This window comes from Drosophila tropicalis, unplaced genomic scaffold (assembly GCF_018151085.1).
Source record: "Drosophila tropicalis isolate 14030-0801.00 unplaced genomic scaffold, ASM1815108v1 contig_593, whole genome shotgun sequence".
NCBI classification, from domain to species: Eukaryota; Metazoa; Arthropoda; class Insecta; order Diptera; family Drosophilidae; genus Drosophila; species Drosophila tropicalis.
Window position 1 is genome coordinate 18,600,533 of NW_027173070.1, and position 13,447 is coordinate 18,613,979.

At 35.9% G+C, this 13,447-nt stretch overlaps 1 protein-coding gene across 1 annotated transcript in view; it reads right to left on the reverse strand.

The window, feature by feature from the left end:
* Nucleotides 1–2,058: 2,058 nt before the first annotated feature.
* The window catches only part of CngA (Cyclic nucleotide-gated ion channel subunit A), a 31,782-nt gene continuing 20,393 nt past the window's right edge, over nt 2,059–13,447 (reverse strand). Inside the window, exons 4-9 of the mRNA XM_068289847.1 lie at nt 9,973–10,215; nt 9,737–9,899; nt 6,916–7,455; nt 4,884–5,549; nt 4,651–4,801; nt 2,059–3,173 (exon numbers count right to left, since the gene is read on the reverse strand). Coding sequence (XP_068145948.1) covers nt 3,014–3,173; nt 4,651–4,801; nt 4,884–5,549; nt 6,916–7,455; nt 9,737–9,899; nt 9,973–10,215 — 1,923 coding nt within the window. The 3' untranslated portion in view covers nt 2,059–3,013. The remainder of the gene's footprint in view (nt 3,174–4,650; nt 4,802–4,883; nt 5,550–6,915; nt 7,456–9,736; nt 9,900–9,972; nt 10,216–13,447) is intronic.

The window sequence follows — 13,447 nt, forward strand, 5'->3', positions numbered from 1 at the left end:
GTAGTGTAACCTCAATATATCAACTAAAAGCACGGTATTAGGAATTATTTAATACGTAGCTTAGTATCCATTGTCAGTTAGTTTAAATTTAGCGAGTTTAGGCTTATATAAATCATAAATAGTTCACTTAGTCGTTGCATCTTTCATAGATTCAACTGACATCAAAAGGATCGAGTTACTCAGTTTTGTCATTTCAAAAGGATATCTTCACTTTCACTAGTTTGTTCCAAATTTTGACTAAGACTAAATCATGAACTGAATCTTTTCCTGATAGAACTTTGTAGTTGTTAATCCATTATGTGTCCGAAATATATTCGACATTTTATATTAATAAGTTTTTAAGTTTAAATGAAAAGGTAATCGATTTGTAAACGTCAATATTTTTAGACATTCAGAAAATATTAGAGTTTGGTTTTTAAAACATTTACAGGAAAAGCAAACACATCAAAATAAAGCTTTTTCATTAGCCATTAATAAGTTAGTTAGTTTAGAATAGTTAGTTTCAATTAGTCTGAGTTCGAATCTAGAAAGTTGAATCTAAAATGTATACATAGCTGCGTTAAAATTAATAACACCAAATGATATTGGGAAATACAAAGTTATGAAATTTATAAAATAAATAAATTTTTTGATTAGCAGCAAACTTTATGCATTCAATGGTCAAAAGTGGATATTTTCTCAGGCTACAAGCTTTCGAATGGTTCGAATGGTTTCCAAAAGATGCAGCAATATTCAACTCCTTTTTAAGCTAAATGGCTCCTTTGTCCTCTGTGTAACTAATCGCTTGACAATGATGACATTACATCTTCTTGGAAGCTCATGACTTCCGGTATGGGATCAAATTTCTATTTAGCCAGCCAGGTAAGTGACATAATTCGGTTATTCGGTGACCTCTTTAAGCATTATTTTATATTTATTGAACAATTTTACTTTTTCTACTTTCTCTAAATTTTGGTTCTTTTGCGTAGAACTGGTATTATTTTAGTGTTATTTATTTTATTTCTCAAAACCGAAAGACAGTCCAAAAGTTGAGTAAGAAAAGAAACTGCAAAGCAAAATCCATCTAGTCAAGTTTTACTGTAATTAAAACACACATGCTTAGGTTATTTTAATGTAAATTTTGAATGATGTTGGCGAAAATCCTTGTTGGCTAATCAAGGATAGATAATTCCCTTACCTATGCTTTGGTTTAAACGAGAATTCATTAAAGTGAAGAGTTATTTCATAAATTTGACAGTTTTTTGTGATCTTTGTTGAGGTAACCATTTTGTTATTACATTAAACCACAGACACAAAAGTCTTTTCGAATATTAATCATACGTCACGTTGTTCACAAATCAATTGTTTCTTTTGATTGGCACCCTGTATACCTGCACTCACTCACTTACCTACCTATATACATATATTGTATGGGTTTCGGTGTTTGTATTCATAACACTTTACTCCCTTTCGTCACTCGGTTTTTTTTACGCTTCATATTTGCTTGTGCGTCCTTTTATTGTCAATCATTTGGGTTGCCTTCCCATTTTAAGCATTGCCATGCCGTGCGACTTATTCACGTGCCTCTTTGTATTTTCTCAACATTTTGTTGAAATTGATTTTTTACTGCATATGGTAGACATACATCTTCACAATCTATTGGCGGCATCCATTCCTCTACTCTCTCCCCCTAGGCAGCCTACGCAACTTGCTAAAAGAGGAAAAGAAAAAAGCCAAGTCGTGTTTCTGTCATTTGGCCAATGCGTCTGCAATTTTCGTTCCCTAGCTTTTCCTGACACTTGAAGATGTCATTAGAGTGGAGACAAAGGCTAAGGGAATTTTTCAGTGCCCTAGGCTTCACACACACCCACACACGTACACATACACATTGATATAATGTTTCCTAGATGTAGGTGCGAAGCTTTATAGTCAAAGTGATTTGCATTTATCGGTTACACACACAAAGCAAACAATTTTTAAATACTTTTTTTGGTTCCATTGTTGTTGTTTTTCATTTCTTTATTTCTTATGCATATATTTTATGTGGTACATTCAATTTTTTGTTTTATTTTGTTTCTTTTCTTTGTCTATGACTACTATATATATAAAAAATACATTGGTTTTATATGTTTTTCTTGGGCTTTGGAAGCGTTTTTCCTTTCTTAGAATGTAATTGAACGAACATACGAATAGAACAGAACATGTGCAGTAAAATGTTAAGTTATCGTTTCCTCAATTTTCCCCCATGACATTTTTCTTCTTCCCCATTCATTTTCTTCTTCCCCACCCATCATCATCATCATCATCATCACCATTCTTATGTGTGTTTCTCTGTGGAAGAAGTTCAGCAAATGTCTTAAATTTACCAAGGTGGTTCTGGTTGGTTTTTCTTTTTTATAAAATTCTGTTCTTTTTCTTTTTTTTTTTTGTAAAATTGGACTATACTTTGTGTTGAGATACAAATTTTTATTTACATGGTTTATGTTTCTTATCCCCCATCCTCTAGTCATCTCACACCATTTCTCTCTTTCTGTTTTCAATTTAAACTATGTTTACACACACTTTTCGTTGAGGCACATTCAGTTTTTTTTTTTTTTTTTTTGGTTTTTTTTTTCGTTTAATCAAATTACAAATTTATAAAGTTTTTCTCCAGTTTGAAACCCCCATGCCAAAAAAAAAAGAAAAGAACCAAAACTTGGCTCAGCTTACTAATTGTAAAAATTAAAAATTGATTTACCTGCCAGAAGTCTCCAAGTTAACTCAACACGACTTTCAACTGAACTCAACTGAACTAACTAAACTGGCATCGAGCCAAAAGTCGAGTCAAATTGCGTGAGTTCTTCTTCTAGCAGTGGTCGTCAGTTTTTTGGGTCCTATCTCTGCTCATAACTCCTGCAAGTTTAATGCATTTATCACTATGCCAAACAAAAACAAAAAAAAAAAAAAAACAAAAAATAAACCTATGGAGCAGGGAAAAGGGGTTTGGTAAGAGAAGTTGAACTATTTAGAAGTTGATAGCTGTTTCACACTGGGCTTAGAGTGTATTCTGTTTGGCAACATCTCCGCCACTTTTGGCCATGGCATCGGGTCGTGAACGTGGGCGCCGCTTCGGCTGCAGGGAATAGAGACGTCCGCTGCGTCCCCTTGTCTGAGGCTCACACTCTAAGCGCCAAGGACCAGAGCCAGGACCACCGCTGTGAATACAGAGAGAGAGAGGGACAGAGGAATACAAAAATTAAGTAAAAGTATTGTACACGGGCTACCAATTAAGTTCTCCAATTCAATTACAAATTGAAACAAAATTCGAACTAGTTTTACTTCATTTCACTGATGAAATTCCGTAAATGTTTTAATAGAGATACTAAATATTTGTGCATATATTAAATGACCTCTGAGAATGAAAGTCTTTCTGGAAATTTAAAAGCTGGCAATTTAGATGATGGAAAAAACAAAAACTAAAACAAAACAACTAAGCAAATTATACAAAAAACTTAGTAAAATTTGATTGAAACTAACAAAATACCGTCTTAGTTACCTATAGTGCTTTAAGTAAATCATTTGAATTAGGCAAAAAGCAAAAGATTTAGTCATTGAAATTTATCCCCAGTCTGTTTCATTCTAAAGTTACTAAGGGAAGTAAAAGAAGTACAAGATTACAATAGATCGAGGTTAAAGAGATCTAAGAAAGTAAAATTTTCTCCTGTCGTTGTGAGATGTGTTATCTAAGTGGCCCATTTAGGCCCTATATTGATAACGGTAACAGTATTAGCAATATCGGCAGGTGAAGTAAGAAGAAGTAAGAAGCAAACGACTTGAAAGACTCGTGTAATGGTTATAAAGTTTCGGTATAGAGAAACATTTTTTTCCAAATCGAGCTCTGAAGTGAGGGGACTTTGCTCCTTAAAGTATACAATAAGCATTCGAAGTATACGCTCTTTAAAAGATTTCAACAAAATTGAAAAGTATTCGGTGGATAAAAAGTAATCATCAAAGCAAATATTGTTTATAAACAATTTTTAAGTAACAAGGCATACAAAAAATAATAAATTTGAGGCACCCAATCGATTCCTTTAAAGCCTTTTGATTACTGTAAGGGACCTAGATCCGCCTATAGGTAAGTTTGACTGTATTTAAGCAATTGTGCTTAAGTTTTAAAAACTATTCAAACAAATGTAAAGAAATTTTGAAAAAAAAACAACTCGATTAAAGTAAAAAGTTATAATAGCAAATAATGAGTTAAGCCTGAAGTTACCAGCAACTATAAAAGCCAGATAAAGTTTATATATTACAGTAAAAAGTCAAAAACAAAATATTTAAAGAATGTTCCAAAATTTGGACGATTTGTTAAAACAACTATTAAATAATCATAGAATAAATGCAAATAAAAAGAATTTCAAGTTAGTTTGCCAAGCAATATTAAAGACACCCGTGGGCAAGGGGGTGGGAGAGGGTCATGGTGAGTGTCAAAGATTTGGTTTAATGTGCATGCAAAACTTTACGACTTTGGCTCTCAATAAATGCAAACTAACTCTATTTCTTGCCATTAAATCAGTGATTTCTTATCCAAGTACTTTTGCGATGGCAACTAACAAGTTTTTTTTTTTCAATTTTTATGTCTTTTAGTAATGTGAGAGCAACCCTCGGATTATTACATTAGGAATTGTCACTTACTTCATTTCCAGTTTGGCCAGGCGCTGTTTGATTTTCGCCTGACTGGCCGTGTACTCGGCCAAGAGGCGTGCCAAACGCATATTGAGGTTCTCCACGGACAATTCCAGTTTCTCAATGCCACCTTCGATGCTGTCATGAACACGCTGCGAATCTGCCAACGAGACGGAATAGTGAACGGAAATGTTGAATTCGAAATCGGAACTCTATGCATTTAGCCTAATGTGAGTGCATACCTGCAAATATCTGTTCATCCAGTAGGCCATCCTTGCGCAGCAATTGACAGCCGCGTTGGGTTAAAGTGGATCTGGCCTCGGGATAATCTGCCAATGTTTCCCACAGGTCTCGTTTGGCCAGACAAAAGAGATCCGAATAGCCCAGTGAACGTACATTGGCCGTACGACGATTACCCGTCCGATTGCCAGCAATTTCCAATACAGAAACCTCTCCGAAAACAGAGCCCGCACCCAGAGTGGCCAGCACCGTGATGCCATCATCGCCCACCACAGACAACTTGCCTCTCTTCACTATATACATTTCCTTGCCCACATCTCCTTTGCGGCAGATGTAGTCACCCGGACTGAAGACTTGCAATTTCAGTTTCAACACCAAAGCCTCCAGCAAACCAGGTTCGGTGTCATGAAAGATGCGCACCTGTTTCAGCGTGTCCATATGAACTTGTATGGCAATCTCTGCCTTCAGTTTATCTGGCAAGGCGGCCAACACTCGCTCCTCATCCAGGGCCCCACTCTGAGACCATGTGTAGGCAAACCAACGTATCACTCGAGCCTCCAGCTCATGGCCCACTCGACGAAAGGCCATATACTGTTTCACACCATCCATGCGATTCTGAAACTCAACCCGAGCCACATTCATGTTGGATATCATGGAACCAATGTTACCTAATGAGATGATAAACAAAAAAACATATAGAAAATGGATATCAATAAGAATATTTATGGCTTTGGTTATGTAGATAAAGAAAGACAAAGACTGCAATACAAATTTTTAACTTTCTCTTTCGCATCTTCTTTGAAATCTAATGAGTTTATGTTATAGAAGATACCTTGAATCTCTTGAAGTATTACTATATATCAGAAATAAGTTTTCAATATCTAAACTATAAATAAATTACTGAAATCATTCAAAGATATGAATCTTGAGTACCTTAAATAAATATTAAGCTTAATCTTTTTGATTTAGATCTAAAGGAAAAGTATGAAACGAAAAGTGGAAAAAATAAGCAACTTTTTATTTTGGGGATGTAAAAATATTTGCCTAAATGTCAAATGAAAGCTAATGACGCTTTCCTGATCTCATATGTTTGAAAAGTATTTCATTGTACTAGATTTCATGAGACAAGGCCATCCTATCATGCCAGCAATCTTCGTTTCCCAATCCCAGACCTGAGTACACATATTAAACAAATGAAATTGAAGAGCTTTGCCACATCCACAGCCATTTCCCCAAGAAACACACACCCATACACACATATACAACAAACACACACTTCACACCCAAGGCGAAGATGAAGAAACGGAGACGGACGGAGACCGTGGCCCACTTCTATTTGAGCAAAAGGGCACAAAAGGCGACTAATGGCGGCACTTCCGGTGTGCGCGCACAGAGCGATGCAGACAGACAGACCGATGGAATGGTACGGTATGAGATGAAATGGGATGAAGAGGAGTGGAGTGGAAAGTGTAATGAAGTGAAGTGAAGGAGACGACGATGAGAGATGCCTTTTTACATTCATCATGGTAAGTAAATTTGTTTGCACGCCTACATTTCTAGGTCTGATACGGGGGAAAGCGACAAAAATGATAAAAAGGCACGTTTGCCAAAAAAAGAGGAAAAAGAGAGACGAGACGAGACTTATGGGTGCGAGATGATGGCGACAACGACGACAGCAACAAATCAACAACCCCAGCAGGACAAAAACAAAAACCCCGACACACACACACAAACACACACACAACACATCACAACAAAACGCAGCCAAAAGCGTAATGAATAATGTGGGTCGACATGGACATGGACATGAACTGGGAACATGCTAGATGGAGATGAAGTTGGCGCTGGTAATGGTGATGGAGATGGACTTGGGAACGTGTGGGTCATGTAAATTAATACCCATTGATGTCACCAGATGTCACTCTGGAACCAATTAAACGATCAGACGAAATATTTGCGCAAACAACAAAGGGACAAAATAAACAGATAGGTTCGCCCACTCCTCCTACTTTATTCGTCCTTTTTTCAACTCACCCACAATGGTGGCAAAGATGAGAACGCCAGCTAGAAAATCAGCCACCACAAATAAATACTCCGCATCATTCTCAGGCGTCGGTGTCTCTCCGATGGTGGTCAGCGTCAATGTTGACCAATAGAAACTGTAGATATATTGCCTCTGCAATGTATTATTCCTTGTGCCATTCAAATTATAGACCCAAGAATCGGAACTGAAACCAATTTCATAGCTAATGGCAAAATACATGCAGGCATTCCAATGGATTAGCACCAAAATGGCTAAAACCACTTTACATATGCGAAATGCATTCGGATAGCCAGTGGCCGTTTCGGTGCGATCGAACCATTCCCAGAGCCGAGGAACACGGAGTAAGCGATTCAAACGCACTATCACCGGACACGGCAGATACAAGCTGGAACATGTCTCCGGCGGCCACCAGATGTAGGCCAAATCCGTGGGAAGCATTGATAAAACATCTAGATACCAGCCTTTCGTATGGAAATAATGTCGTCGCAGGCGAAAGGCATCTCGCACCAGGAGACCCTGGTCCAGAAATCCTGCAAATGACAATAAAAAACAACAATAAAATGAATAAAGTGTGAGAAAGAGAGAGAGAGAGAGATGGAGAGAGAGAAGGCAGCCAAATAGAAGTGAAGGTGACTCTTCTATTGTTTCTATGCCACGGCTATGAGGCAGCATGCAGTGCACACAAAGTTCACCCACAGTTTTGTTTTTCACTAAGAATAGTAAAGGGATTGAAAGGGATAAACACGAGGGAATCTACTCAGAATTGATGAAACTATAAGATACCCTATAGTCTATTTGGAAAATTTAAGGTATGCTGAAAGCAATGTCATCGGACTAAGCCAGTTGTTTTAGAAACATCTCTAAAATGTCCTTTCCTGTTTGCTTCTATTTTCATTAATTACATATCGTCTAATACCATTATACCCTACTACCAAGAGATATCTTCAGTGGTTAAAGTTAAAGTTGTCTCTTTTACACGTACTTAATGTGGTTATATTTTTCATACTTCAGAAATTTTCAACAGTTTCATTCAGCGTAAAAATGTTATCATTGGCATATAAGACAAAAATTGTTTCTTTATAAGTTTATAGATCAGTTATTGATATACACATATTCTTTCCCATATTCTATGAAAGGATTCAGCCGATTTGCAAAGTTTGTCAACATTTATTTTTAAATTTTCCAATTGATTTGCTTTTAAGATTATATTCAAAGCCATGTAAATACATATTAATTCATAAATAGATCGATTCAAACTCAAACTCAACTCAAAAATGGCCCTAGGACGTAACCAATTTACAAACGATTTGGAAATGAGAACTAACTAATACTCCTGATGGATGGAATGGACAAATACTGATGTCCTTAGATACTTTCGTCCGAATTCTTATGAGTTATATACCGATCAAATTAATCATTAATTAGTTAAAGTGCAGAGGGATTGATATTTTAGACATAATAACAAACACAGCAAACATTTCTTTAGCAAAGATGACTGGGTTTTAGCTCTCTTCAGGTCAATAAATCTTATGAATATATATGATTTTCTATTGTAAGTATAGATATTTCAAGAACAACAAATTTCTAACTAAAATGTTTTAAATTATTGGCCAACGAATTCAAAGATATTAAAGGAGTTTCAAGATGTCATTTGATATGTATTAAATATGTAATATTAACACTTAAATTCTTTGAGTTTAAAAGTTTAATTCTTTAAATACTATAATCAAATATGGAAATCGTTTAATGTTTTTTTTATACTCGGATTCGATATTCTGATGCCTAATAATTATTCGTTTACATAAAAGTTCCAAAAGGTCAAAATATTTAAGCATATGGTTTCAAAAATCAATTTAACGTTTAAACCTATAGAAATTTGAAATACAGATTTTAAATCTTAATTTCATCTATATTAATATATAGATCTATATAAACTCCACCAATCCCAATCCATTAACCTTCGAACTAAATTAAAAAAAGCGTCTAAAGAAACTTAAATGAAGAGAGAATTGGATTTGAATTTTTGAGTGTTCCCATTTGTGATATCACTACTAAAAATAGTAGAACACAATAAAGAGTGTTCATCTTAGTTAAACACAAAGTTTAACTGTTCTCCATGAATATCCTGAAGGCTTAGTAAACATATCGATTATGGACTGAAATGTTCCATGAACATAAATCATTTGAAAAGGTTCATCTGTCCTTAGTTTATGTGCAAAGTTTTACCACAAACCATTAAAAGGGCGCTACCTTTATTTGTTAGGCTTAAAAATAGGTTTTGTGATGCTGACTGAAATTTCTAATGGAAGGAAAGATTGGGGAATAAATGAAGCTTTATCACAACTGAGAACTCTATTGATTTCAAATATGAGATACATGAGTCCTTGTTAGCCCTGTCTACCCTATTTGTTTTAGTGAAAGGGTATCCACACAGTTGGTTTTGTCATTGTATAAAATGTCAAGGTTGGCTTATCCCTGCATTTGGCAAACGCAGAGCGGGAAACTCAGACCCAAGTCGAATCCGCATACATGGAGAACATTGCCATGAATGTTGGTAATAATACAACAACAAAAAAGTAGCGGCGTGGCAAATGGTTTTGCTTTTGGCTTTAGCTTGGGTTTCCATTGTCTGCGGCTTAGACTAAAAGTCTCCGGTCTCATTTGCATAGGTAAATCTCACGCACATACTACTATTCGATGTGGTGTGTGTGTGTGTGTGTCTATACACCTCTAGATATTTACCTGTCAGTCAGTCAGTTAGTTGGTTGGTTTTTCTTCCCCATTCTCCCCCGTCTCTTATGTATAACTCACCCTCATGCATGTGCACCAAGGTATCCAGTAGATAAATAAAGTCGCATAGATAATCCAAAGTGTACCAAACGCCTGGAGCATTTTTATTGATCTCCCAGAATACGGCACGACCCACCACAAATATGATATTATAAAGTACAGCCAGCGAGACAACAGCCAGCCACTGAGACAAGTAAAGTAAAGGAAGAAAAGAGAAATTAGGATTGCGATTAAGAGAGGGAATTGATTTTACTTACACGATAATGTGATTGCAGAGTGGGATCCACAGACAGGCGATTGCAGAGGACACTGGAGCCACGGATTTCACTCGATAGGGCAGCATCCTGCATGGTTTTGCCAATTTTATCCGTATTGGTGGCATTCGAGAATTTCTCGAGAAACCAATCCGGCGGTTTGGGACGATTTCGTTTGGTTAAACGTTGTCGCAGTGCCTGCAAGGTGCGTCTTAAGGCTGAGGGTTTGCTGCGTTTCGTTGGCTCCTAGAAACAAGCAAAGAACAAAGTGAAGGATAAAGTAAAATAAATAAAGGAAGTAAAAAGAAATAAACTTTTTGGCTAATTGAAGCGTATCAACTGAAGCTGTTGCTGCTGCTCTTGATGGTTGTCTGTGTGTGTTCGTGTGTTCGTGTGTGTGTGTGTGTCTCTGTTAAGCACATTAAAAGTTGGTCAGTTTGAAAAGTTTTTTTGGGTGCTTAAATTTTGTTATGTCTGCCAGCAGTTAAAGCATTCCGTTAAACACATGACGCAGACTTCTTTCGCGGAGGATACCATTGAGACATTTCTACTACTTCTCCTTCACACGTGTTGGCCTGGTCTTGCGGCTGCTGTTGGCGTTGAAGGCTTCTTCAGTTGAGGATTCTCTGGGTATCTTTTTCTTTCTCTCTCGAGGTTTTCGGCTCCTTCTTTTTCGTTTTTGAGGGCGTGTGCTTGACAGGCTAATAAACGCTTATCACTTGCCGGCAGCGGTTAATCCATTAAGCTTCTTGAAAAAAAAAAAACAACACACACACAAAATATGACGCATACGCCCTGATGTACCACCTACTTTTTGGCTCGACGATATGGGCAAACAATGGCATTTGACAATGCAATGTCACGCCTCCTGCTGTGTGGTCTACGTGTGTGTGTGTGTTTGCGACTGTGTCTGTCTGTGCTAAAGGTCACCAGTTGTCATATTTGTATTTTAAATTTTATTATTCATTTTATTTTCATGTTTTAGCCATTCAGTTTAGTATTTACCGCATCTGTTGCTGTCGCTTGTCCCGCTATGGCAGCTATATCCATCGATTGCACTTGTACCATTGTGGCAAGTGTCCTCTTTCTCTCTAACTTTTTGTTTTCTTTATTTCTTATGTTCCTTTTCACTTGACTTTGACTTTGAAATCTTGCTTATTTACACAGCAATAGATATCTATTTGATGGCTCTATCAAATTTGGCCTAAAACAGCAATAACAACAACAACAACAACATTAGTTGGCTTAGCTGCGCATGCTCATCGATATCAAGCTAACTATTAACTGAGCCGCAGCGTTTGGCCAGTTGCCATTGAAGGTAAGGCAGCGACGCCGGCAGCGACAACAATTGTCAACGAGCAAAATGCACATTGGTTTGAAAATATTACAAATTTACGGGCATTGGTCAAAAATCCACTTTGGAAAATGATAAACTTATATTCATTAAGTCTTAAGTTATGTTTAAGATTAAACATCGTGTTTATCTGAAGCGGCTTCACCAAATCAGATGCACTAAAGAAAATATAATACAACTATACTCTTGTCACAAACAACTAACCTAGCAAATGACTGGAATTAAAAACACTTGTAATTCTAAACTAACCCAAAAGATCAAAACGGTCAATAAAATGAGTTCATATTTTGAACCCAAGGAATGAAGATTGCGTTATTTTCCTTTTCTCTGGAGGAATCCCCGTTCAAGTTATTTGGTCTGAATTCAAATTAACCGATTTTTCAATGATATTTAAATATTATGATAGATAGATAAACAAACTAGAAAGCTCAAAATGGAAATAAATAACAATACAAAGTGGTTCATTAACCAAGAAAAGTACAAATTGCTTAATTAACGGAAAGAATTAAAATCTTTTCGTTCAAAGCCGATAAAAAATGTTCACCCACAGGAAGTGAAGAATGAGGATCCGCATGACAAATGTTTGATAAGTCAACAACAACAACAAAGTAACAACTTTTTTTTAAAATTAAAAAAATCTATCGAATTCCTTATAAGCAAACATACAAATCTTAAGCTTTTCTTTCTTGGCCAGATTCGGCATACAAGGAGCCTACTGAACTAGTTTTAATAGTTGAGCTTAAGAACTTATGATTTTCTACAAATTCAATTTGTAACCATTTCGTTTGATACCAAATTAATGTAGCTTAAGGATCTTTTGGACCAGCTTAAGTTAATATTTACGAAAAGATTCCATAGTTTGACTAAAAAACATAAAAATAAAGAGACTTTTATAGCTCGAACTTCTATAAAGTTAGGATAAGGAGTGCAGGAAAAAAATTATCAATGTGCTGATTGGTGATCCATGTAGATGCCCTCTATATCTGATTTATGGACCTGATCACTCTAATAACAACTCTCTTTTTCTCAAAATTATATGGTTTGCATCTCAATATGTGTACTTTCAACTTTGTCCTGTATGAAATTTCCTTAACGAGTCCCCGAGCTGAAGAGATTTGATTTGCACACACTGGGTTTTAATTTGATCAGCTTTATTGTGTTCTGTTAATTTATTAGCTTATTGACAAAATTATTAATTACTTCCAAATATTTCTCCGAATGCACTACTCACACTTCGAAACACAACTTTACCAGGTCACTCTATTCCACTGACTCTGATCTTCGGACTGACTGACTACTTCTCACCTTCGTATATCGTTTTAATCAATATTACGTCGATACCGATTCTCACTCGAAGTTACCTCTACCATGCCGCGATTCTATATAAATTACTGTAGACTTTATTCATCATAAACTAAACAAGGAAGTAGCGTAAACTATTATAAATAAATGGTTCAATAAGGTTCTGTAAAACTTAAAATGTATAGAACTAAAAAAAAATTCAGACTAAGGCTTTGAAAATATTGACTTTTTAAAATTGGCAAATAAAAAAAGTAGTTTTTGATATATATTTTTGATAAGAACTAAACTTTTAAATTTGAAGCTATTAAATGGTTCCCTTTTCCATTTCGTGAACGTCCTGCTAAATTTATTACTCATACGACATGTTAGTTGATGCATTTTTTTGTACAGCATTTCTTGCAGGTTTTAAACCAATGTGCAGCGGCATACACAATGAAAGCAACTGTCGTTGTTTTTGTAGTTTTGTTGTTGTTGTTTGTTGCCTGTCAATTCCGAATGCTATTTTGCAATTTTCTTAATTTGCATGTGGCCAATGAGAGACGTCGTCGGCTTTTAATTAATTAAAAAAAAAGCAAAAAAAAAAAAAAAAAAGAGAAGAAGCTAAATGCCACCAAATTGAAATAACAACAGTAAATAAAATAAAAAAACAAAACAGAACAGAAAAAGAGTCTCAAGTGAGTCTTTCGTCTTGGTGGTTTTGGTCCTTGCAGAAGATTGATGACACTTTCTGGTTAGGTCCACTAAATGTCAATTTAATTGTTAATTAAACTGAAAGCAGTTGCCCTAACCTAACTCAAACCCCTCCAAATACAGGTAGATACA